At 52.5% G+C, this 25,858-nt stretch overlaps 1 protein-coding gene across 10 annotated transcripts in view; it reads left to right on the top strand.

The window, feature by feature from the left end:
• Positions 1-25,858, top strand: part of AK8 (adenylate kinase 8) — a 117,720-nt gene that overhangs the window by 52,762 nt on the left and 39,100 nt on the right. For all 10 annotated transcript variants that reach the window (XM_032478734.1, XM_032478729.1, XM_032478730.1 and 7 more), the window contains one exon: positions 18,863-19,004. In XM_032478734.1, coding sequence (XP_032334625.1) covers positions 18,863-19,004 — 142 coding nt within the window. The remainder of the gene's footprint in view (positions 1-18,862; positions 19,005-25,858) is intronic.

Raw genomic sequence — 25,858 nt, 5'->3', positions numbered from 1 at the left:
CGAGGAGCTTTGCTGCCCCCCTGCCTGGTTCAGATGCCAGCGCTGCCCCCACCGGCCACGTGGCCCAGGCTTCTTGGAGGTGAGGTGCGGGCAGGAAGCCCAGGTTGCAAGGTCCAGGATGCGTGTGCCCGGCGCGTGGGAGCCACACTGTTACGGAGAGTGAGAGTGCAAGCCGCAGGGACCAGGCCTGACGCCAACGCAAGCACAGTCGCCCCCCAGCAATGCCCGCTCCCCCTTTACCGGGTGGGGTGCTGGTGCTCACCAGCACCGTAGAGCACATTTCTGGACTAAATGAGTGAATACGATCACGAGTTAACGGATTTACGTCCCTTTAAATGTGCGGCGCAGTATTCCAGCCGCACGGACTGGATGGTAATTTGTTTGGTTCTCCACGAGAGAGCGCTTCATGGCTCAGAAGGAAGGACAACGGCCAAGCAGCTGAGGCAGTGTCGACGGTGCGTCAATCTGCGGCGAGGGCGCGCAGGCTTGGACGCTTCTTGCGGCTTCTCTGTACTTTTGAATTTTTTTTCAAAACAAAAAGTTACAAACAACTAAATATTTAGGTGGTTTCCAAATCTGCGCGCCTTCCGTGGTACTATAACGCACCCCCCGTACCTCCTCAGGTTCGCAGACAGCCCGATCATCTTAGGGCGCGTGGGGGCCTGCCAGCGGTGTGCCTCGCTGCACGGAGCTGAGGGGCACCCTGCCACCCGCGCCTGGGCCGCTCAGGCCTCCGCGGCGTCGCCGCCTCTGGGTGCTGTGCGGCTCTTCGCCGCCAGGACCGGCTTCGTGGTGTGAAACGACACAGACGTGCTGTCTTTAAGTCCTGGAGGTTGGAAGGCCTAAAACAGCCACATTGGCAGGACTGCACGTCTCCCTGAGAGGTTCTCTGGGGAGAGTCTGTTTCCTTGCCTCTTCCAGCTGCCAGAGGCCCTTTCCTCCATCTTCAAAGCCAGCAGCGTCTGTGAACCTCTCTCCCTCTGACCGCTAAGAATAAGCAAGGAGTCTGCTCACCGGTGGCCGAGAGGCAGAGCTGTTTCTCTGTGTGTGGTTTTTGTCGTTTATTTTTGGTGTCAGCAGTGGAGACTGCGTGCACAGTTCCCAGTTTTCTATGACGTGAGCGGGACTGCAGTAGCTTTCATCTTCACTGCTTTGTGCTAAATGTTTTCCTCCTCAGCCTTCTGTTTACCTGGACTACGTAGCACAATCCTCCTGCACTTCCTACAAAATTAAAGACGCAAAACAGCAACAGCCAATATCATATCTTCCTAACAGAAGCAATAAATTCTGTCATTTCACTACTCCTGACCTCGCAGGGATGACAAAGGATGCGTTTACATCCATCACCGCTAACAAGGTCTCCTTAGTGGGCGGTGGTGATGCTGAGAAACCAGCGCGCTCGGCTGGCAGAGGGCGAGTGGGGGACCCACCCATGAGATTGAGGGGAGGGTCGGACTGAACATGGGAACCTCTGGTGACCACAGCTGGAAGCTTCTTGAGCCCAGCATTGCTGGCGTCTGGGGTTTGGGGTGGGAATCAGCCACCTCACAACCCTGTGCTCTGAATCCATTAGGAGACAGACCCAGAGTCTGCTGGGAGCGCTGGATAGAGAATGTGGCAGGGATCTGAGGGCTCGGGCCCCCGAGTCCAGGCCCCGGGATAGGCCAGCCGGGATGCAGAGGTGGCACCTGACAACAAACGGCCACACCCTGCGGGCAGGGATGGGGAGCCCAGCCCAGGCCTCCCCAGGAGGGGCCCGGCTGAGTGGAGGTGGAGGTGGAAAGGGGGTCCCTCCTCCACACTGAGGATGAGGGCCAGCCAGCTGTGGGGGCAGCCAGAGGGACGGGGCCAGTCGGATGAGTGACTCTCGTCTCTGGGCAAGGGTGAGGCGGGGGCAGAGGGAACTCATCCTCCCAGCACTGCCTGGATCAGGAGGTCCTCCCGAGTACTCGAGAGCAGCCGGCTCGTCCTGAACGCTTTCTGCCCGTGGACAGAACTCCTGGGAGGGAGAGACACAGTGCTACCACCCCGCCTCCTGCTGGGCCACTGAGGCGCCTCCGGTCTCCCTCCTCGGAGCCCTGGGCAGACACCTCTGCCGAGTGCCAGCGGCCTCCTGGGAGCCCCCGGTCTTTGTTTTCACACGTGAGACCCAGGAGGTTCCAGAAGCCCTGCAAGGTCCAGGGAGCGCAGAGACCGGGGCAGAGATGCCTGTAAGGGTGCAGAGGTCTCCCCCCTGGGGCAGAGCGCCAGCACCGTGGAGCTGGCAGATGCCGCCGCCGGAGCGTCCTGCCGTGTAGAAGCCCACCCTCAGCGCCGCCCCCTCCAAGCCAGGCAGTCGGTGCCCTTCTGGGGGCCGGATCTCTTCTGCTGGGGACTCTGCCCCATGCTCCTGGCCACACCTGCTGCCCATCTCCCCGGGGTTCCTGCCCTTGCAGGCTCCTGCCCTCTCTCCGCTTGCCTCGGAGCTGCAAGCCCCGGGGACTGGCAGTGTGCTTGTGACAGTGCCGCTCGGCCCCCCTGCTGTCACCGTCACCACCAGCAGCTCAGAGGATAGATCCAGATGTCATCTTTCTCCCCACGGAGGCACTTCCCCTCATTCCCCCCGAGGGGCCGTGCGATGCTGTGTCCCAGTCGTGACCTCCACAGACTTAGCTGTGTTCTTTTTTGTCCTCACAGGTGCTGCCAACACCTCCTCCTTTCAAATCAGTGGCAAAATTAATAACAGTGTTGTTTTCCCGTCTTTCCACATTTACTGGGCCAAGGACCCCAGGGCCCTCTCTCAGCTCGTCCCAAATCTCTTGATCTTAGGCTCTTGGCGTCAGCACCGTGGACAGAGGGTTGGGAGGATGCTTTGTCTGTGCTCTGGGCTTTGAAATAGGTCTGACCTCCTAGACTCATTCCCATTCCAGCTGCGCCGAGCACAGCAGACACGTTCCCTGGGGCTCCGCGTGGCACTCCGTGTGCTACAGTGCCCACGGGAGCCGGGCGCTCTGACACAGGGTGGAGCCGCACATCACGCAGGCTTGGCTGCTGGGAAGTTCCCGTCACTTTTACGTGGGAACAGAATAAATCAAGGCTTCTGGGCTTTGCTTTTGCTTATACGCCGTTTCAAGTTCGATGGCTGGTGCTGGCGGGCTCCGGGCCAGGGTGTCCTGTGGCCGTGCGTGCAGATGTCCCTTTCTTCTCCCTGAAATCAGGCAGAGGAGCATCTGGGTCTCAGTCCTCTGCATCATCACAGTGGCCACTGCCTCCCCAGGGCGTCCCCAGCTCCTTCTCTGGCCTCGTTGCTCCAAAGGGCCTCCAGGGCTGACATTTCTTAATCCCACAAACCTAGAGCTTCCCGATGGAAGCACTTAATGTAGTTTCCCAATTTTCACTTAATATAAAACCAGCCCTTTTTAACGGCCTCAACTCACCTGAGCAGAAAGAAGTCTGCATTGCTCTATTTTTAGGCCTTCTCCCGGGAATCTCAGTCATGAATTACAGTCCCATGGCTGCTGGTGGTAGGTCTAACCTAGTTGCGGATGGCTGGGTCTGGTTGGCGGTGCCCGCCCTCTCCCCGGTTCAGGAGGGTGCCTCTGCCCCGGCTCTGGCTGTGTTTTTCCTCGAGCGTCGCTTGGGCTGTCTCTGGAGGCCGGCTACCCGGGGCAGCCAGAGGTGTATCTCACCCTCGTTGTTTCCGTCTTTGCTCTGAGTGTGTGAGATGTTTGTCTCGGTCGGTCCACACTGTGCTCCGAACACGCTGGAATTGTCAGGTGGGGGAGCCACCAGTGAATGTGTGTCCCCAGGGTGGGGTTTTGAAGTCAGACTTTTCACATCTCCTGTCGCTCCAGGAGCGGACAGGAGAACTCTGTGTTCCAGCATCTGCCACCCTGGCTTGTTGGCCAAGTTACAGTGAGCCCCTACCTCACTTCACCTCCTTACCCAGCCCCACCCTTGCCAGCATCCCCCACCCCCAACAGCTAAAGGCGTTCAATTAAAGGAAGCCCAGATTCCTTGGTGCACACGCCAGACACGTACTGACTTTCAGGTGAGAAAACAGTGATTTCACTGGCGTAGTAACTTCGCCCTAAAAGTGCAAGTCCTGGTGTGTAGAAAAGATAGTGTGGAAGGCAGATCATTACCAAGTGTTACCTGTGCCCCCTCCCGTCTACCCTGTGTTTCCCAAATATTTCTGTCTGGAGAAGGTCCCGCATGGCCTCATAGAACCTGAAAAGAGGTGGGAGATTTGATGGAGATTCAAGACTGATGTGCACCCTTTCTGGTAATGAGACCTCACCACAGCCAACGCGGCCTTCGGAACACAAACAAGCCAAACCAGCCCCAAACTGGCGTGATCACGAGCGTTTTCCAGAGCCTTCCGCGAGTCCACACCCCAGGAAGCATGCATCAGTGCTCAGCCACAGTGCTTTTTTTTTTTTTTTTAAGGGGAATTAATATTCTCATCACTAAATGCACACGAAAGATTCGACAATACCCCAGCTTTTCTCTTTTGTTAAAAACTTGCAAAGAGTTTCTGGGTTGAAAGACAAAGTAAATCTGCCCATCTGAGGAGGTAAGCGGAAAGTGATTCGTTGTTTTCAGCAGTGCAGCCTCGGCGAGCTGGAAGCTGTCTTACCGCAGAGGGGAGACCCCGAGGGACCCCTACCCGTTTGCAGCAAGTCTTTGCATGCGGTGTGTTTGTACCAGCTGAAGACAGCGCATGACTCGCTAAATAATTCACCAGCTGATTAATAGCCTCACAGGGGTATAATTAGGGGAGGGAGAGACGGCGGGCACAGTAACCGGTGCTGTGCTTGGGGGAGCGGGAGGCTTTATTTTTTTAAAGAAACTTTCTAGGGTGCTGGGCGTTTGAAGATAAGTTGGGAAGAGCTCAGTGCCTCTCCTCTTTTGAAGTGGAAATAGGACAGTTTGAATCCGTCGAGTTTAATTTTTCACAAGCTTTAGGGGCCCTGCGGTGCAACTCCCTTTTTATTATTGAAAAAACCCTACATTTTTCTTTCATTTTTCTCCACACACACGCACACACACACGCACGCACGCACACATGCGTGCAGTCCAAGCAGTAAGTAATAAACACATTAATTTACCCTTTTTTTTCCAAGAGCGGTTTAATTTACTCTTTTATTCAACGTGTATTTTGTTTGCTTCGCCTCCCCCAGATGTGTCCCCACACGTCCCCTTGGCGCCCCCACCCGGAGCCCCCACTGTGGGCTCGCCTCTGGGTTGACTAATGGACACCCGTGTAATTTATGCCTTTTAAAGGCACCCTCACCTCGGTCTGACAATGCTTTTGAAGTAGCTCCTTTTTTCAAGTCAAACTTTTGACTTTTCCGCTGGGACTGCTACAAAGATTTCCTTCTGGAAAGGAGGCAGGAGCCTCTCCGCCGAGACGGCCCAGCGGAGCCGCGGGTCTCAGGGTGGGGGTGCGTTCTGAGGGCCAGAGGCCTGCTAATGAGGACAGCTGGAGAAAGGGGGTCAGCGCCCTGTTTATCAACGGGTCCGGGCCCCTAGAGGGTCTGGCTCCTCGTATTTTAAAACTAGACTTCCGTTGCAGAAGTATGCGTCCTCTCTCTACGTTATTAAAATAGTGCTTTGCCTGGGGCGCCGTCCAAAGCTCCGTCGCCAAAGGGTTGCAAGGCTTCCTGTTGAATGGCCAGGCCGGGGGGAGCCAGAGGCAGCTCCTTCGTGCTGTTCATTCTGTTCTATGAAACGCCTCCCCCCCCAGAAGAGTGGGCTGGTCTCGTGGCACCAAAGAGGAGCAGTGCGGCTGCCTGGGCCGGACCCAGCGCCCGCCCGGCGCCTGCTGGGTGTCGGGCACCCAGGTTATAAAACCAGCAGTGGGCCCAGAGGCGCCTGGTGGCCTTCTCACTCTGAGCAGAGCGTCTGGAAGCAACTCCCCTCCACGGACAGCCCTGCGGGCTTCCAGCCTACTCAGCTGTGAAATCGTCTGTGACAGGCCGGACCCCGAGGCCCCAGCCTTCTCCTCCAGCCAGGAGGTCTCCCGGTGCAGCCCCCTCCCACCCCCTGAGGCAGGTGCAACTGAAGCCCCTCTCCCCCCTCCCCAGATGCCCTGGAGGGGAGCTGACACCGGCTTTCTCCTCCCGCTGTGACTGGGGCCTGAGCTGTGACCTGCAGCCCCTACACCTCTGACAGTAGCCACGTCCCTGAAACAGCCCAGGGACAGGAGACCTGCCGGGGTCTGGCAGCTGGAAGGCAGCGCCGAGACTTCCTGGTGGGGAACTTGGCCCGGCCATGACAGCCTTGGGGGAGGCACAGGGCCCACACCTTCAGCTCTGCCCCGTGTGCCCTGCTCTGGGCGAGAAGGGAGCACGGGATAGAGGGAGGGGTTTGTGGGGTGGGGGTGGACAGACCTGGGGGCAGGAGGTGAGGGAAGAGTTTGGAGTACAAAGCGAAGTGCCCACCACCCCCACTCACCCTCCAGGGACATCCCATGGGACACACTCGTGACCTTGACTGCTAGAGCTCCCATCTTACTGCCCTCTCTCCTTTTGGACACAGTTAGGTTACAGACAGGTCAGATGGACCTTGCCTGGGGCCCCTCCAAGCCCGGTATCTGCTCTCCCGGCACCCCCACTGCCTGCTTCTGCTCCATCTGCCCCCTCCCCGACCCCCATCGCCTGCCCGTGTGGCTTGTAGTAGGAGCTCAGCGAATGTTTGCGAAGGAAGGAAGGAAGGAAGGAAGGCAGGAAAGAAGGCAGGAAGGACGGCAGGCGCACACAGCAGCTGGCCCGGGATGGCGCTGTGTGACATCGGGATGGCATCGGGAGCCCAGAAGCTTCCTCCTGTGGCCTGCATTTCTATACAGACAAGACCCCATTCGTCTTGAAGGAACAAGGGAGAACAGGTGGCAGAAAGCAGCAGGCGGCCTGAGGGTTTCTGGAGAGGTGGCCAGCCACGGTCACTCCTGCACGGTCAAGGGAGAGGCTGCAGGTCCGGGCTGTGGAATCGCCACTCGACTCCAGTTTCTGCCCCTGCCCTGCGGTGTGACCTGGGACAAGCCACCCAGCCTCTCAGAGCCACGGCTCCCTCACTAGAAGGCGAGCTGCTCGCAGTGTCAAAGTCACGGTGTGTTAGGTGTCTAACTGAAAAGTCTGTGAAATGCTTAGCGCAGCGCACGTCACACGATGGGCCACTTGCTGGATACTTCATTATTATTAATAGTAGTGGCAGTGTCATTGTCACTGGAGAAGAAGCAATGGTAGCACCATCGTTGAGTGTACGCATATGTTTCACATGTGGATTTTTTGGTACTTTATTCTTTTCCTGTGACTGATGCCAGCTTTGGGAGTCAGGTCCCTGGGGTCACAGGAACCGGCAGAAGCCCAGGCTGCTCTGCCTCTGGTGCTCCCAGGACTTCAGGCAGGGCGTGGCAGGGAGGCCTTGACTCCCTGATGACTTACCTTCCTTGGCATGGCTCGAACGGCAGGAGAGAGCTGAGTCGCTCCTCTGCGGCCCCAGGGAGGTTCTCAGTTCTGGTGTCGACTTGGTTCCTCGGTTCTTCTCCCTGTTGCATCTGCTGGGGCAGGAGTCTTCCTCCCCGTGCCCGGTGCCTGGAATGAGATGCTTGGACCAGCTGCGGCTGGTCGGGCATCTCTCTCCCTGCAGCCGCTCCACGTGGCCAGCCTGGGCTTCCTCCCAGCGTGGCGGCCTCGGGTGAGTCGGCCCCTCGTGTCGTGGCCAGCTTCCCCTAGCACTGGCGTCCCGAGGAGGCCAAGGCAGCAGTGGTGGCTGGGGTGGGGGATGGGGTAGACCATGAGGCTTCTCCTGACCCAGCCTCAGAAGTCCCAGAATGAGCTTCCCCCGAGTCTGTTCATCCCCCTAGTCAGTGAGCCAGCCTGGATTCCAGGGGAAAGGGATCAGAGCCCGCCTCTCGGGGAGGGTACAGCTCAGGGGTAGAGCATGCAGGTGGTATGCACAAGGTCCTGGACTCAATCCCCAGTACCTCCATCAAAATAAATACTTAATTACCTCCCACAAAACAAAAAAGAGCCCACCTCCCACCGGTAGGCGTGACCACCTCTAATCTACCAACGTGGGGGAGGCTGGAACTGAGTGCTTCGGTTTTGCTGAAGATTGGCTGCATCCTGTGACCTGGGAGGTTGAGCATAGATGGCCTTGTAGGTCCTCAGGAGCCTGGGGGATGGCGTGACTCCAGGAATGTCTTCAGATGTGACGTGCCACATAAGGGCTTGCTGAGCGCTCAGAGACCGCAGAGTTCAATTCCCTTTTAGAGGAGACACACCAGTTGGGAGGAAAAGTGACTTGCCCAAGGGCACGCTGTGAGTGGAGGGCACGATTCACGCTGCTGCTTCCCCTGAAATGTCGGCAGAGAGTGAGCAGGTGGCCCCAGAGCCAGGTGGCCCAGGTTTAAATCTGGGCCCCACAGCCTGTTAGTGTGTAGCCCTGGGTGAGTGACTTCCTCTCTCTGTGCCTCAGTTTCCTAGCCTGTAAAATAGGGTTGTTATGAAGAATACATGGATTGCTGCTTGTATTAGAACATCCACGCTTAGCACAGAGCCAAGCTCATGCTTGTTAGATGAATATGCCCTGACGTCTTTTCTGTCCCAGAAAACAGGGCTCTTGGCTGTCCCCTGGTTTCCCGGTAGAGGCTGATTCTCTCCTCACAGATCATGTGGGCAGTGGCATTCTCGCCGCCCTTGAGACCTGGGGAGCATATCTGGTTCTGAGCCCCGACTTCATTAAAATGGAAGGAAAATCGTGTTCCTTAAACTCTTTGATCTGCGGTGTACAGTTAACGTTAACACGCTGCACTTTACAACAATCCAGTCCACACACAGACTGCTGACCTCGTCTCATTCCCCACTAAAAGATGCAAAAATGTGTTTTAAGAATAACTAATTATCCAATTGTTAGACATTGTGTATCTAAGTGAGCATTTTTATGAAAAGTCTTATTGATTTGCTAAGTGAAGCACCATTTATTTATAGAAGAATGTCTGTCTTTATTTTTATTTTTTAAATCAAAGCTATTTAGCTTTGTTTTTTTAAAAAAAATTTTGTGGAGTTTTTTTTGGGGGAATTAGGTTTATTTATTATTTTAATGGAGGGACTGAGGATTGAAGCCAGGACCTCGTGCATGCTAAGCAGGCACTCTACCACCGAGCTATACCCTTCCTGCAAAGAATGTCTGTTTTTAAATGGTCTTTTTCTCTCATCTAAAACCTCCTTTGCGAGACAAACCCAGGGGCCCCCTGCTGGGGGGCTGCCTCTCAGCTGTGGATGGGTCAGCGGTGTGGGCCCCTCAATCTTATCTTTGCTTTCGGCCCGAGTAGACGTGGCAACAAGAGGAGTGATGGGAAGTGGTAGAAGAGGGGTAGCCTCTCACCGAGGGATGGACAATCCAGAACGTCCTCCTAGCTGGTGACAGCCCCAGCCCCAATGTCCTTTTCTGGGCTCGGGAAAAAAGCCAGTATTAAAAAATTTGTTATCTCCTGGCACCATTGTCTGCCATGCAGATTTAAATGTTGCTGTTTAAGCAATGAGATGTTAGGATACAGACGTTCGGAACCTAAGGAAGTCTTAGAAGACATCTGTTCCATCTTGTGCTGGGGAAACACTGACTGGCCATGCAGGGGCTTGTCTGGGGCAAGCGACTGGAGTTTACGAAGGAGACAAGCTGTCCGTGGGTCTGCTCCTCGCTGAAAAATTGCAGAGCACGACCAATTCCAACAGCCCGGTTTCTCCAGTGACCTCCTACATGGGTTTTAGAAATGTTCTGTTGTGCCAACTTGGGGGGCAGGATCCATGGTTGACCAGCAGGTGGCAGTAAATAATAAACAAACAGCATCATTAACGGAACACCTGGCCGGGGTCCTGGCGCCGCTGGCACTGCAGATCCTTCTCAGACACTCCTGATTTCTGGTTATGGCAGCGAGGAGGGCTTACAGGCCTCAGCGGCCAGGAATCAGTGTCATCCGGAGGCCAACGGTCTCCCAGACATGGTGGCGTTTAGCTTTCCCTGAATTACAACCTGTATCCTGGGCCAAGCCCCCAACCTGGGGCTGAGACGTGGTGAGGGGGTGGGAGCCCCGTTTCTGTCAAGCACAGTATGCATGAGATGGAAGTCAGAACCCAAAACAAAAGCAGCCCTTTCTCCTCCACAGTCTGGTTCCTCTCCAAGACTCTCCCACTGGGCTCCATTCCGGAGGGCGGTGGGACCCAGGGACTGTGCAGGGATGTTGGGAGGGGGGACAGAAGAGACTGAGTCTTCCATGAACCCTGACAGAGAGCCTAGTGTCACTTCACTTGATTTCAAATGGGGCCTTGAAGAGAGAAAGGCATCACAGCGGGGGTGTGTGTGTGTGTGTGTGTGTGTGTGTGTGTCCTGGAGGGGTGCAGAGAGGTGGTGTCGGAGAGTGCCTGGGTGTGTGTGGGTGGGTGTCTGAGTGTATTTGTGGGGGTGGGTTGAGCTTCTCAGCTTTTTCTGATCTGCCCTGGGGAGGTGGGAGGGTTAAATGGTTTATTCAGGTACGTCAATCAACCTTGGGTCTTTTTTACTTTTAAGCACCAGCTGAGGGAGCTATTTCCTTTTCCCACATTTTGTCCAGCTTTCCAGGGCCGGCTCCAGCAGCCTCAGTGCCCCTGTGCCCCTGCCTCCCCAAGTTGAGCCCCAGGTCAGGGGCGTCACAGGAACGAGGCAGTTTGGACATCAGGCGGCAGCAGGAAGGGCTCCCAGCCAGTCCTCTGCCCTCAGCTCCGTTTCCACAGGGGAATCTCAAGCTGGCCCAGATGCTCTCTCTCCGGGCCCTCCCTGACTCCCACTCGCCCACTCTCTGAGCTAGACCTGACTGAGGATGTCAGACCTGTGGCTCAGGAAGAACAGTCCCGTCCAGTCACCTCATGGGTGGCCTGACGCACAGCGGCACGTTCTGTCCGAGCCGTGGAACCGAAGTGCAGGAGAGAGCTTGAGGGGGGCCTGGGCCTCTAAACAGGCTCCCCTTCAAGACAAAGGGTGGGCCAGGTGCCCTGGGTGGGGTAGGTGGGGGAGCTGGTGGGACGCCTGAGGGGCCCGGGAACCTCTCATCTGTGACCATGGCTCCCCGTCAACTCCAGTGCCAAGGATACCCGGCAGGCAGGGAATAAATGGATTGAGGTTTTAATAACCCCGAGGTCAGTGTGAGGACTGCCATCTTTTATGGAAGATTTTCAGGATAAAAAAAAATCCTGAAACTGTGTGGTGTGGCCTTATGATATAATAGGATATTCATATCTTGCACTTTGCTAAATTTAGGGTAGACAGGACGTTCTGGAGAGGTAGCCATTGGCAGTAGCTTATATGCAGGGTAACATGTTAACTGTCAGGCCCGGAAATCAAGCCCGAGGCACCTGACTCAGTGGAGGAGACTTCAGACGGGGCTGAGGGCCTCTCTCTGAGAGGAAGATGAAGAGGAGACGCACAGAATTATCAAGGAGATGTTAAACTTTCAGCAGAACACAGCAAGCGAAATCTATTCCGAAAAGGCCGCATTTTTGCTGAGCTGGCTGGTCAGACCATGTGGGGTTGGAAAAGCGAGTCCATAGACTACAGGGGAAGAAAGGCAGCGGTGAAACAAAGATGCAGAGCAGAAATCCTGCCTCGGGAGGGAGGAGCAGGGGTGGACTCGGGGAGATGTACTGCAGGCAGGGTCTTCTGGCTTCTCCCTTGGCCCCTGGGCCCGCACGCCGCCGTCAGGAGGGCCACGCACTGTCAAGTTCACTGGCCCTGGAGGTGGCGTCCAGAGGGGTCTGTTGTTCGTTTTAGCCGCCAGCAGTGTTTACCAGGCCTGCAGAGGAGGCCCCTGTGCTGGGGAGGATCACTGAGCTCCCATGGCCTCACAGCCCACTCTCTCCCAGGCCCCGGGGGCTCCGGGTACCAATATTCAACCTTGACTGAGACACAGAGAGGCTAACACCCTCATGGGAGGTTTCTGAGCATCTTCCCCAGGACTGCCGGGAAGGGCAGATCTGGGCGAGTACTTGTGATGCCGGGCTCCAGGGCCCGGGGTCCAGAGCAGGTTTACCGAAGGGCGAGGGCTCCATTCAGCACCTCTGGTCCCCCCAAAGTGAGAGCCACTTCTGGGGTGCGAGGAGAGCCTTCCAGGGAGATTTCATCCTTTGCCTCTGTTTTCTTTTTTTTTTTAATTTGGGGTTTTTTTAGGGGGGTGGTAGTTGTTTATTTGTTTGTTTGTTTATTTTTTAAATGGAGGCACTAGTGATTGAACCCAGGACCTTGTGCATGCTAAGCATGTGCTCTACCACTGAGTTGTACCCTCCCCACCCCTCCATCCCCCCGCCTTTGTCCCTTTGGAGTGGTCTCTCACAGTGGCCATTTCTACCTTCTTTAGGCTTTTAAATAGTTTCCTTTAAACAAAAACCCTACTTTCTAATCTTTTTTAAATTGAAGTACAGTCAGTTTACAATGTTTCAATTTCCAGTGTACTGCATAATGTTTCAGTCATACATACACATACATATATTTGTTTTCGTGTATGTTTTAATTGTAGATTACTATAAGATATTGAATATAGTTCCCTGTGCTATACAGAAGAAACCTGTTGTTTATCTACTTTATATATAGTAGTTAGTAGCTGCAAATCTTGAGCTCCCTGTTTATCCCTTCCCACCCCCTTAGCCCCCTGGTAACCGTAAGTGTGTTTACCATGTCTGTGAGTCTGTTTCTAAAACCCTACTTTTTAGATGGAGTATTCGCTCTCCTTTCAACATATATAAAAAGGAGAGAGACTAGAATAATGAATTGCAGGACCATCACCGCAGGTATAATGAAGCCACATGTGTTTGTGGTCACCCTTGGCACATCCAGAGCCACCTGCAAGACCCCTCCCCCAACAGGACTATTTTGAAACAAACCCCAGACGTCAGCATGCATTCCCTTGACTGCTGTTTAGTCCCCAGGTCGGCTGTGATGCAGGAGAAAGGAACCCCTGGGGGAGAAGCATTTCCCACGGCCACGGGGCCTGACCCAGTGCTCAGGAGGCAGTCCTGGTCCTGGGGGACGGCACTCTGCGTTCACTCATTCATTCGTTCACTCATTCAGAGTGTTTCTAAGTGCCTACCATGTGGCACGTGGCACATGCCCGGTGCTGGGGCGTAGCAGTGAGCCTGACTTAACAGGGGTCCCTGCCTTCTCGGGGGTGGGTGCAGAGGGTGGGCATACAGGCGTTAAACGAATAGTGCACTGGTGACTACTGATCCACAGTTGTGGTGAGGCCCTCTGAGGAGCAGTGACTCCAGAAAAGAGGGGCTTGTTTTGGTTTTGGCTCAAAGCTGGCATCCGGGTCAGCTTTCACCTTCTTCCCGCGTCTTCCGGAAATGCGGCCTTGCCCCCTGAAGCCCCGCGTGTCCTGTGTCTCCGGAGTCTGTCGGCTTTCCAGCCAGGATGTGTTGACTTACATTATTTTCTCTCTCGGCTCCTGGACCCCCAGCCCCCAGCGACCAGCTCTAACTCACGCCCCTCTCTCCCCTGTGCGTGTGTAGTGTGTGCATGTGTGGGTGTCTGTATGGAGGTCGAGATATATTTAAATGAGACCATATTACACAAGCTGTTTACTTGCTTTTTTCCCCCTTTGCTATTCTGTCAGAGACCTCTTTCCAAGTCAACATGTTACCGAACCAAACTTGGGTCCACTCGCCCGAGCACAGCAAAGCCAACCTCCTGCCCCTGGGTTGCGGTGAGGGGAAGAGCAGTGTTTACTGCAGGCTCCAAGCAGGGCGTCGAGGGCAGCCTGACTCCCCAAAGGCTTTCAGAGAGAGGGTTTTAAAGACAGAGTTGGGGATGGTGGGCTGTGATCAGCTCGTGGACGTCCTTCTGATTGGTTGCTGTGAGGTCATGTGGAGTCAAGGTCATCAACCTGGTTCCAGCCGGCGCGTCTGGGGTCCACATGCGTGTGGGCAGCAGGCAGTTAACTTCCTCCACCTGGTGGGGGTTTCAGTCTCTGCAAAACAGCCACAGGATGTAGCTCAGAATACCATCTACAGCCCTGGAGGAGACACTGAAGGTCCTGACTTTGTTTAATGGCTAAACTGTTATTATTTTGTCTTGCTTGGCTGTCTTCCTTACTTTCTGCATTTTCTCACGTCTCTGATTAAATGTTTTCTTTGGAACTTGGGGAAGCCTACTAGAGTAATGTTTTTCTATACACAAGAGGCAGGCAGAGGACATGGGGTGTGTGGAGGGGTCTGTTCTGGGAAGGTCCCAAATAGTCCTGCTCGCTTACAAACATAAATATAAATGATTTTTCAAAGGTTACGTTATATCATATCTCATAGATATACCATTCTTCATTTAAGCTGTCCTCTACTGATGGACATTTAAAATTGTTTCCGATTGTCACTATTATAAATAGCGCTGAAATGAACATCTTTGTGTGCACATCTTTTGCCATCTCTGCTGTTGTATCTTAGGTGTAAATTCTTAGAAACATGATTGCTAGGCCAAAAGGCATGTACATTTTAACTTTTGATGCCAGTCAGGAATTCCCACTAGAATTCTTTGTCAAATTAACAGGGAAAAAACAAATCCCAAACAAAAAATCTCTGTGTTTCTGTCTGGTCAGATTTCTTCCCAGCTAACAAACTGCCTTGGGCAGGTCACTGAAGCCACAGCCCTTCTGGACCTTGGTTTCTTAACACTGAAATGAGGGAGGTCCACAGGCTGACCTTCCAGGCCTTTCTCTCTCAGAATCACCAAGGCGCTGAGCCTACTGCCCACTGCTGTCCCGAGAAGGCTGCAGCTCAGCCCTCCCTCCTGCAGTGCAGCTTGGTTTCCAAGCAGGACCCAACTGTTGAAGAAAACAGTCAAATTATTGGCCCCATCCAGTCCTTGCCTTCAAACAACTGAGGCTTTAATGAGCCCTGGGTGTCACTGGTCAGCGAACTAATTACCCAGCGGACCTCCTCCTCAAAGGGCAAGTCCACTCCAGGCCTACAGCGCTCTCCTAAAGCCAGATTCAAACTCAGATGTGGGACTTCATGTTGTGATTAAGGGCCCCATGTTCTTGCCAGTGGTTTCATCATAGCCATCTGCTGGGGATCTGGGCAAACTTCTAGAAGGAATTAAGATCATGCTCACACATCCCTTCCAAAGACCTCTGATGGATCTGGGAGCTCCTGTGAGCCGTCTCCAGGCCCCACAACAGCCAGTGAGGCAGGTGTCACAGAGGAGGACACTGAGGTTCAGGGAGGTCCCATGGCTGGACCACAGGGCTCTCAGCTCACACTTGCTCAAAGAAAGGAACCCAGGGGCTAAGAGTTGAGTCTTCCGGCTTTTATTCTAAGGAACTCTCATAAAAGCAGCTATATTTGCAGATCCTCCTGCAGCCCCCACCCCGCTGACAGCTCAGCCCACCCACCTTCCCAATCTGCAGACGAACAGACTGGAGCTTAGAGTCTCCCAGCTGGTTGGGGCTGACCTGGGACTGGGAGAGCGATGCAAAGAGCTCTTTCTACCACAGCTGGCCTCTCTGGGTCCGGGAGTCTATTTCTGGTTTGTGTGTGATATTTGTCTTTCTCTGTCTGACTTACTGGCCTCTCTCTAACAGGGCATTGCTAGAAACTTGGGGTGTCCCGCAGATGCTCAGGGTGTCCAGGGACTTGAAGGGCACGGTGCTGGCGGGGTCAGCAAAAGATGGTTTCCTTTTAGAAATTCAGAAAGCCGGAGCTATGAGCTGCTGGTTTGCATTCAGGGTTTCTCAGCCGGAGCTCCTTGGAGACTTTACAGGAGGTCAAGTGCTGTCAACCAGCCACATCCTTGGGCCCTGGGGACCCCCGTGGGGACTCCACTGGCTGATCCCCCAAAGTGAGCAGTCGGTGTGCAAAGCTGGAAACGCTTCTGGACGTTCTAGCTCAGGATCCTGAGATGAATCTCTACATGCTCATTCAATACGTATGCATCGAAGACCAACACGTGATCCTTCCCAACATGGCCTGGGTGTGGCCAGAGCCCCTTCCTTCCTGAAGACCTGGCAGGGCCTCCCTACCCCCACTTCCCGCAGACCTCGCTGCTCCAGCCACACCGGCCCCGGCCCACTTCTTCAATGTGCCAAGATCATTCCAGCCTCGGGGCCCCTGCCCTCGCCATCCCCTCCACCCAGAACATCCCCAGATCTTCACGAGGCCCATTGTGACCTCCCCAGAGTCCATCCTGGACCCAGTCAGACCAGCAGGTTCCTGTCCCTTGGTTTGTTTTCTTCATAGTCTTCCTGGCTCTCTGAAACAGTTTTTTATTTATCTGTGTATGATCTGTCTCCCTGGCTAGAATGTAAACTTCAGGAGGGCAGGACCCTTGGCTTCTTGCTTGCGATGCGTGGAGTGTAAACCCAGCAGCTGGACACAGCGAGGATGCCACGTTAACGCTCCACTAGAGCCACTGTGAGAGGCTTGCTTCTGTGCAGTTTCCTACTTCAGTGAGAGTGTCTAAATATTCAGGGGTAGACCTGGGTTGGAAAGCTCTGTGGCACATTCTTAACGTACATTGTCTTTAATCTGTATTTATTTCTCTTGACAGAAAACATGTGGTTTCTGGATCAGAGACTCATGATTTATTCACACAGTAACCTGAGCATGGTTCCCCACACCCCGATTGCGCACAGGGGCCGTTGGGTAGAGCCAGTGCCCTCTGCGTGCGCCGGCAGTGGAGTGGGGAGGGGGCCCTTTTGGGGCTTCTAGAAGGCAGCTGGCACACCTGCCCCTCTGCCCTGAATACGGACAATGCCTGGTGCGGGGGGAGGTCGTCGGTTAACAACTCCTGAAATACAGACAGAGGACTTGGAACAGAGGTCCCTAAATCTCTCTGTCTTTAGCTGCTGAGGCTTGTTTGACGTCAGCCATCCTGTATCCCAGAAGCCAGCTCAGAACACCTTGACCGAGGTGGAAATGACCATGAAAAGAGTCACAAAACACCGATTCCCAGCATACATCTCCTGAACTGAGAAATACCAGCCACCCCCTCTGAGCGTCTCCCGGGTGCCTGGAACTACATGCAGTGTTGGCCCCGTGGCGACAGACCCTGGCATCCTCTTTCGGTGGCTGAGGAAACAGACGCAGAGAGGCTGAGTGGCCAAGTTGGTGTCGGCTGGCACCTGAGGGCAGAGTTAAGATGAGACCCCAGATGTGCGTGTGCCTGGAGCCCGGCTTCTCTTCTCTTTCTTCCTCTTCCGAGCGCCCCAACGTCTGGTCGAGCTGGTCTTAACGTATTTGTTTAGTTGCAGTGAAGCGTTGAAAAGGGAGGCCTCCTGTCTATGTATTCCACACCTGCTATGTGCCAGGCACTGTGTTAATCATGGAAACGTGAGGTGGGCATGGCCCTTTGTCCTCGTAAGAGGCAGCATTTCACAAAGAATTGGCCAGATAGTTAATGACGGGTGGCAGGTGAGGGGGAAGGTGGCAGGTGCTGACCTAGTTAAGGGCCGTCCTGGGAGGGGACACTCATCTTGGGTCTTGTCCAGGCAAGGCGTGGGGGAAGGACGTCCTGGAGGGAGAGACTGCCACATTCCAGGGGAAGTGAAAAGCTGGAGATTCACCAGGGAAGGAGGCAGGTCTTGGACCTTGCAGGGCCCTGGTGACCACAGGGAAGAGTACTGCTTTCATTCTCAGAGCACTGGGGAGCCATGGCAGGTTTAAGCGGGGGAGGGATGGGATTAGCTGTATCAACTTTGCCTTGATTTAAGATAGCCAAATCTTATCAGAGAAAAATCCCTTTTCTGCTCTATCCAAGAGACGGGAAGAAAGGCTGAAAGATGCGAGAAAGAACAAATTCGGGGAAGGAAATGCAAACGACTTGATTGAAGTTTAGGGGTCTTTGCCCACAGGGCAGGAACCCGGCACGCTGTGGCCACGGAGGAAAGCAGCAGTTAGTGATTTTTCTGAACCTCTCGCCCTGCCTTCACCTGGCTGTCAGCCTGGGGGCCTTGGGAGGGTTTCAGTCGTGTGCATTAGGGCACTTGGGTGGCACACGGATGGCTGGTGGGAGGGAACCAGGCATCTCCAGAGAAGCTGCCCGCTGCTCTGTCACTGCTGCTCCAGGAAACCAGCTCGTCATGGAGGCCACGTTCATAGCAAACAACGGTAATATTTACCAAGTATCTCTGGAAAAATGAGTGCAAAGTGCAGAAAATGCAGTGCAAATTGCTGGAACGCAGTACATTAGCAACATAGGACATTTAATGAGTCTGAGAAGAGAGGCATAAATTTCAGGAAAATGTCAGTTGCAGTAATGTAAACAAGGGGCTTCTTGACATCTCATTCTCCCTAAGACTTTATTTCAGTCTCTGGTTATAACTAAAGCTGTGATTCTGGAGAGAAATTTGATTCTAAACATCAGGAAAGTAGAGCTGGGGGAAGCGAAGAAGGGGTTGCTGGTATGTCCTCGTAAATGGGCAGAGCGCCTCGAGGGCACCGTTGCCTTCCTGTCCGAGGAAAACGAAACCTTCCACTGGGACCCTGGTGAAAAGAAGAGAGTTTTTGCTGCAAAAACTGGATCCTGGGGGGAGGGATGCCCACACATCGCTGGAGGGCTGGGAACCACCCTTCTGCCAGTGGGCAAGTGACTTGTCGAAGTCAGGGGAAGTTCAAGTTCAGGGTCACCCCAGTGCTTTCCCCCTCCTCAGGCAGCCGTGTTCCTCCCATTGCTGGGACTGTGGAGGGACCTGGGAAACGGGCACCCACAGCCTGTCCACCTAAACCCACCTCTTTACCAGTTCAACCCATGGTCAAAGTTAGGAAGCCCATGGGCCACGGCCGAAGATCCTCCCTCACCTTCCTGTTGGGTCAGGAGAGGTGCAGGAGAGGATGGCAGAGTGACCGCTGTCCTCCTTTCTCTGCAGTCCCTGACAGCATCATCATGAAGGTGCTGAGCCAGCGCCTGGACCAGCAGGACTGCGTCGAGAGAGGCTGGGTGCTGCACGGCTTCCCGCGAGACCTGGACCAGGCGCACGTGCTGGACAGCTGGGGCTACAAGCCCAACAGGTGAGCAGTCCCCGTCCGGCGGGGCCGCGGCCCTCCGGAAGGTCTCCGCCCCGGGGCACCGTCTTCCCAGGGGCCCGGCCGGCCAGATCTCCGACAGCTTGCAGCTTGCAAGAGCCTCCCCACGTCCTGAAGTGGAGCGTCTCCTATTCATTTCGCTCCCACCCACTCATCCCATTTTCCCTGTGACCTAGGAGTCCAGCTCGGGCTCAGAGCCCAGCTCTGCCACTCACCTTGCCGGGCCTGCCCTCCGCACCTGAGAGTGCTAACACGTAGCAACCAGTCTTGCTTTGCTCCTGGGATTGTGATGCAAAGCAATTCGTGTTTTCTTCTACTGTTTTTACCATTTTTTACGTTTGAATCTTTGATGCGTCTGAGATTTATTTTGATGTGGGTATGCAGTACGGGTCTCTCTTTTTTCTTCTCAAATGATTAGCTGTTTTTTCAAAACAATGTTAAATATTGTTGACTATTCTGTCCTTCCTCCACTAACTTGAACTTGAGAGCACCCCAAAATTACAGACACTGTGGAAATAAACAGAGACCACCCAAATGAAGAAAACAAAGGCCGTGAAGTAAGAGCTTGCTGTCTATACCAAGGGAGTTGACTGAGGGGAGGGAGAGGCTTCTGGTGGAAAGGGCGGGGCTTCAGGGCTCCCCTGATGGAGGCTGTGGGCCTGGGGAGGCTGGAGGCGGCCCGCTGGAGGCAGGGCATCCTATGTGCTTGGTTCGGGGAGCACATTTGGCCTTCTCTAATTTGGTCCTAAATCGGAAATGGAGGCAAAATTAGGGAAGCTGCTAGTCACTGACAAAGTCCCGGCTCCCTGGGGCTGCCTGCTGCCGAGGTCGTGACTGGGCTCCTGAGCCGGGCTGCGGGGGCAGGTCAGGGCTCTCTGTTTTATCTGCTCTGGCCACCGTCTGCTCCCCTATACAGCCTCTCGCGCACCTGGCTGTACGCTAAACTTTCTGTTGTTTCCCACAAGCCTGCTTCTGCAGTAGTACCGCACTGTTTGACCACTTCAGTTTAATCATAAATTTCAAGTCGGTGCAGGACACAGCCCTCTCATTACTCTTCTTTATTGTCATTTTTGTATATTTATTATTCCAAATGAACACTATGATGATTTTATCATGAACTGCCATTGAGATTTTAGCTGGAGTCGATTCGATTTAGCAGTTCGTCTGTTGCACCTGGACACGGCCCTGTCCTCTCCGCGAAATGACCGCCACTTCCCTGGGGCTCATGCTTTTCGTCTGAAGTGTATTCCTAGCTGTTATGTGATCTGTTGTTCTTGTTGATGTGCGATAAGATATTTTCATCCATTTTATTTTCTAGCTGGACTTTTCAGGAGTATAAGAGAGATGCTGATTCGTTCTTGTGCACTTTATATTCCAGCTTCGTTCCTAGAGCTGTCTCTCTGCTTCTGATAGCTTTTCAGTCGATTCTCTGGGTTCTTCAGTGGGGGGTGGTCATGGCATCTACAAATATTTATCCTTTTCCCTCTTCCTTTCCAGTGCTGGTATTTTTCATTTTACTCTTTCGCATAATTGCGCGGGGCGGTACCCCCAGACCTGGGCCACGACGGACAGGTGCTTGTCCCCCTGACCTGAAGGGCTGTCCTGCCGTTCTGGCCCCGGCACTGCTGCCATTGCGGGATGTACTTACTTTAACTACTTTGCTTGCTGTGTTTTAGCTTGTCGTGTGGACAGAATGAAATCAGGTTTCATAGTTTTTATTCCACCTGCTTGTCTTTTTCCTTGAATAGTTGAGCTTCTCCCACTTAATTTGCTTTTAGCACTTTATTTTATGCTTCATCCTGGTTTCCTTTGTTTTCCATCCTTTTTTATGGTCTGTGTTTTCTTTGAGTTTTATTATTGCTGCTGTTGGATTTTTCTCCTCCCCTTCAACTGATTTAGGAGATAGTGTTTCTAGTTCTACTGGTCTCACCAGGATGATTTAATTAAGCTTGTGTTTCCCAATTTGTCGATTCTAAAATGAAGCAGAATGTTTGACTTGGTCATAAGAAAGATGAAACGGAAAATGCTCCCAGATGCACACCTCCTCATTCCCCTCCCCCAGCCGTTCTCTGCTTTTGGCAGGTGGGGGTGGAGGGAGGGAGGGAGAAACACATTCTGAAACTTTTTTGTCTCAGTGTGTTATACTCAGATTATTTTAAGATTATTAAGCTCTTCTTTCTAGAAATATAACAACTACATTCTGTCTGTAGCTGCAATTACTGTACTTGTGGCGTTTTCATTTTCTCTTCAGCTGGATTCAGATTTCAGCACCAGCTGTTTACATAAGTCAACCTCTCTGTTTATCAGTTTTGACTCCTTGTTCATTTGAATGGGTTTTGTCTTTGAGTCGGTTTCAGCAAAGGTACATACAGGCTAAGCGTCCTAAATTCTTGCACATTTGAGAACGTGTTTCTGTTTGTTGGCTGGAGAATTCTCCCATCACGCGTCTCGCCCCCAGCACCCTGTGCCCTTTCTGTGCCGTCCACGCACACCTGCGGGGTCGCAGTCGTGTCCGAGGCCAGCGAGGGTCTTTCCTTTACAGGCGGTGTGCTGCTTATGTCCGGGTGCTCAAAGGGTTTCCCCTCCCTCTCAGTTCGTTTACGCTCCCCAGGCCGTGTCTCGGTTCTCTTTACTACTTTTCTCTGGAATACTATGAATCCTTTCCACTTACGTTATTTCAGGAGAACCTTCGTCTGGTGCATTTCTTACCATCTTTCCAGCTCATTTGCTGGGTGTTCTTTTTCAGGAAGACCAGTTATGTGTGTGTTGGACATTTCGCATCTGTTTCCCATAATTCTGATTTCTTTCTAGTAGCTTTTCTTTTTTCCTTTTCTGTATTTTTTCCCAATCTGTCTTTCATGATAACTTTATATTTTTATCATATGTATTTCTTGTTGCCTCTACTTTATTTTTCTTTTCTCTAATGCTTTTACGTTTCCCTTAGTTTTTTTCTTCATGTTGTCAGTTTTCTTTCATCGCCTTTTAAATTTTATCTCATCCTCTTTTCTTTGATTTCTTATATCATGGAGTCTGTCCTCTCTAAATTATTTCAAGTATACTGATAAGGCTTTATCTAGAAGGTTCTGATGTTTCCTGGAGTAACTCTGCTTCCAGAAGGCATTCATTTTCTATCTGTCTCTCTCTCTCTCTCTCTTTTTAATTTTAACTTTTAGGACACTTTTTTGACAACGTCTGTACCTGAGTACCAAGGTGGATATATTTTGCAAATCACTTATCTTTGAATAGGACTGTTGTTTGTCTAAGAATAGCATGAGTTGGTTTTAGAAAATAGAAAATTAGTCTTCCATGACTGCTGTAATAAACTACCACAAACTTGGGGGCGTAAACAACACAGATTGATTGTGGTACAATTCTGTAAGGCTGACATCAACATGTCGGACAGGTTTCATTCCTTTCCGGAGGCTCTAGGAGAGTCCATTTCCTGTCCTTCCCCAGCTTCTAGAGACCGCCCCCACCCTTGGCTTACCGCCCCCTTCCTCTGTGTGCAAGGACAGCAACGTTGCCACACGCTGACCTCCTGTTGTCACATCTCCCTCTGACTGGAGCTGGGAGCAGTTCTCAGATTTTGAGGACTCATGTGATTGGATTGGGCCGACCCGGACAATGCAACCTGATCCACACCCTTCGTGTCATCTCGTGTGCGAAGCCCACGTAAAGTGGGATGTTCACGAGTTCTGGGGCTTAGGAGGTGGGCCTTGGGTGAGGCTGCCTCATTCTGTCCTCCGCGGTTGGAGTCTTCTCCACCGCCTCAATCGTCTCCCTGGAGCTGGGTCCTGAGAGCTTCCTCCTGGAAGGCTGAACGGTCTGTTTGGTTCTAGGGCCACGGCGACCCCTCCTGAACATCCTGTCTTTCTCCTTGTGTTGCCTGTGAGCTTCCAGGGGCCACAGTGCCACAAGGCCAAGCTTCCCCTCCGTTTTCTGGGGATAGGACAGACTTTGGTGTAGTAGTTAGCTTCTGTGTAAACTCATCGCCTACCTGGAGATAAAAGGCACTGGGGAAGATGCAAAAACAGTCACTTAAAAGAAGGCGGGGGGCAGGCCACTGACACCGCGTAGGGAGAGAGTCTAGTGCTCATTTTTCTGAGCCCCGAGGGGAAAAACGACTGCTTTCTTTACCGGCCCTGCGCCCTGGACCAGGACTGCACGACCAACAGCGGGAGGGCGCCGTGTTTACTTAGAGCCTGCAGGGAAGGTGATTCAAGAACCTCTCTGGTTTAGGGCAGGCTTGCAGGGAAAACTTCTCTGTCCACCCCCAAGTAAAAATCAGTTTCTAAAGACTTAGTAAACAATGTCAGTTTAATTTATTTGACCCCAGGGCAGAGGAAAAGCAGAGAGAGAAAAGAAAGATGTTTGTTTACAGCAGAGGTTTAATCATATGCCACTGTGTAATCATCCTTCTGTATTTCCCTCCCGTCCCTGAGGGTTTTCCTCCTCCTTTCGCCTCTCTGACTAACCCACTTCTTCCTCCCTAGCTTTCAATTAAACAATTTCATGATTGATTCAGAAAGTAATTTTAGCCGTACACCTTCAAGTCCAGGTATGGGCTGAGGAAGAGAGAAATATTCCAAAATGAACCCACCTGGCACCGGGATAGATATCAGGGCTGTAATTCTGGTTGGGTTGTGATGCCAATTATAAAGCACTCTGGCTGTGGTGTTGCTGTTTTTGACACCAGGAGGAAATCTTGACAGAATTATAGCCTAGGAATCGATCTGGGAATACGACACAGAAATCTATAATTCAGATGTGAAAACAATCTACAAAGGCTCTTTTTTTTTTTAGGAGGGTTCGATGAAATTAGATTAAAATAAATTTACATATATATCAATTTTATTATTAAAATATATTCATACTAGTAAGTAGAGTTATTGGGGAAGGATAAGCTATTCTGTGTCTTGGACACAGAAATAGACCTCTTTGGCTTATCAGGAAACGAAGTTATTGTCTCCTTGTCAAATATAAATCTCTTCTTAGAGCTAATAAATGGATAGTGCTCAAATGCAATGTTTTGTTTGACTCCTACCTCATAAACCCATGGCACATAATACTAAATTATATTCCGCTGAGCAGTATCAATCTCTTGATTCCAACATCACACGGTGAGGGAAACAAACCAAGTAATTGATGTGTCGAAAAGAAGGAGGGAAAGTTATTTGAGAACAAATAAAATGGGCTATAAAGTTTGTTAAAACGTAATAATAATAGTAAGAGGAGAAAAAAAAAAAAAAAGGAAGAAGAAGAAAGAAACAAAGAAGGAACTATCCAAGGCTGTATCCGAAGCCTGCCCTCTGCCTGGCTGTAAAATCACTCATTTCATGCTGCAAGTTTGTAGCACGGTGTTTCCTTTTAAAATTAATGTTTACTGTGGAGAAGGAGTATAGGATTCTGATTGATGTTGGGAAGTTTGCGGTGTATCAGACAGACTGGTTTGTTTTTTTCCTTTTTTTCCCCCTGCATCTTCCTCCCTCAGTGCTGCGCGGAGGAGGCAGGGCGGGCGGTGCCTCCTCCCCCACCTGGCTGTCCCACCGCAGGGCAAGGTCTGGGTCACATCCAACTGCAAGGTCCCAGGTCAGGGCTGTCGCAGCGTCTCTCAGAAATCCCTGGAAAGGGGGTAAAAGGTGGGGGGCCCTGGCTGAAGCCGTGGCGGTGGCGTTCAACAGATGTAGCAGCGACTCTATTAGTACTGTTTTCCAGGATGGCTCTCTTTCTCTGCTCCGTTGGACTAAATTTGGGGACTAGGATGAAATCAGCCAAGGACAGCGTTTTAGATTAGCCTGTCATGTCCAAGGTCGTTTTGTGCAAATTGGCAGCTGCTCTGTAGTTTCTTTGGAGAGTGTGATGGGTTTTAATGTTGTATTTATTATCATTTCTTAAACTAAACAGTTGTGTGTCCCACATCCAGAGGAGCCCAGAGAGGGCTAGTTGTCCCTGGGAAAGCAGTGGCAGGTCCCTTCTGTTGCATTTGGCTCCCAGTTGGTGCTGGGTGAGTTGCTGGCTTTTGCTGGAGGCACAGCCCTCTCCCCAAGGAAGCAGGGAGCAGGGGTCACAGAGGGGACCCAGGCTGCTCAACACGACCCCCCCGCCTGGAGGAGCTGGGAATCCCACACCCAAGGGCAGCCTGCCCCTCAGACACACGGGTCTGGTTGCGTCTCAGATTTCCTGCGGCCGGAGCTTTGAAACAAGCCCAGGTGGCTCTGTGGGCACGTCTCTGCTTGGCGGTCGGAGGCGGACCCGGAACGTTCCATCCAGGCTACTGCTGGTGCTGATGAGAACCCCGGCTCACGTCCTCTCCCCTCTTCATCCTTCCTGTCACTTTCTGCCTCTGCTCAGCAGTGGTCCTGCCTCGCTCCTAGGGCAAATCTCTGAGGACACGTCTTCCCTCCCCGGTCCTCCTGCCCCCTCGTCTTTAACCTTCATCATCATCCTGACAACAGGAATGAAGGTCATGATACCTGACATCTATTGAGTGCCAATCATGTCCCTGTTTTGTATCTCATTTAGTCCATTCAATATCCCCATAAAGTAAGTTTGGTTTGTTCAGTAAAACAGGGGTTAAGCTGTGTCCCTTGCCCCAGACCACATGGAAGAGACCAATTGTGAACCCAGCTCTTTGCTCAGAATGGTTACATGGTACCCTTTCTGCAGGTTAGATCTGTCCCTGCTCATTGGCTAGCTGACTTGGAAAAACTCCGTTTAACCTCAGTTTTCCTATCTGTCAAATGGGAGCATTAATCTTACTCTTTTAACCTGACAGAACCACTGCTCTGGAGAGTTAGTGGAATATGTGTGGGTGTGATTTATAATTGGTGAGTGCCACA

The sequence above is a fragment of the Camelus ferus genome, chromosome 4 (genome assembly GCF_009834535.1).
Source record: "Camelus ferus isolate YT-003-E chromosome 4, BCGSAC_Cfer_1.0, whole genome shotgun sequence".
NCBI classification, from domain to species: domain Eukaryota; kingdom Metazoa; phylum Chordata; class Mammalia; order Artiodactyla; family Camelidae; genus Camelus; species Camelus ferus.
This window is presented reverse-complemented; position numbering and strand designations above follow the sequence as displayed.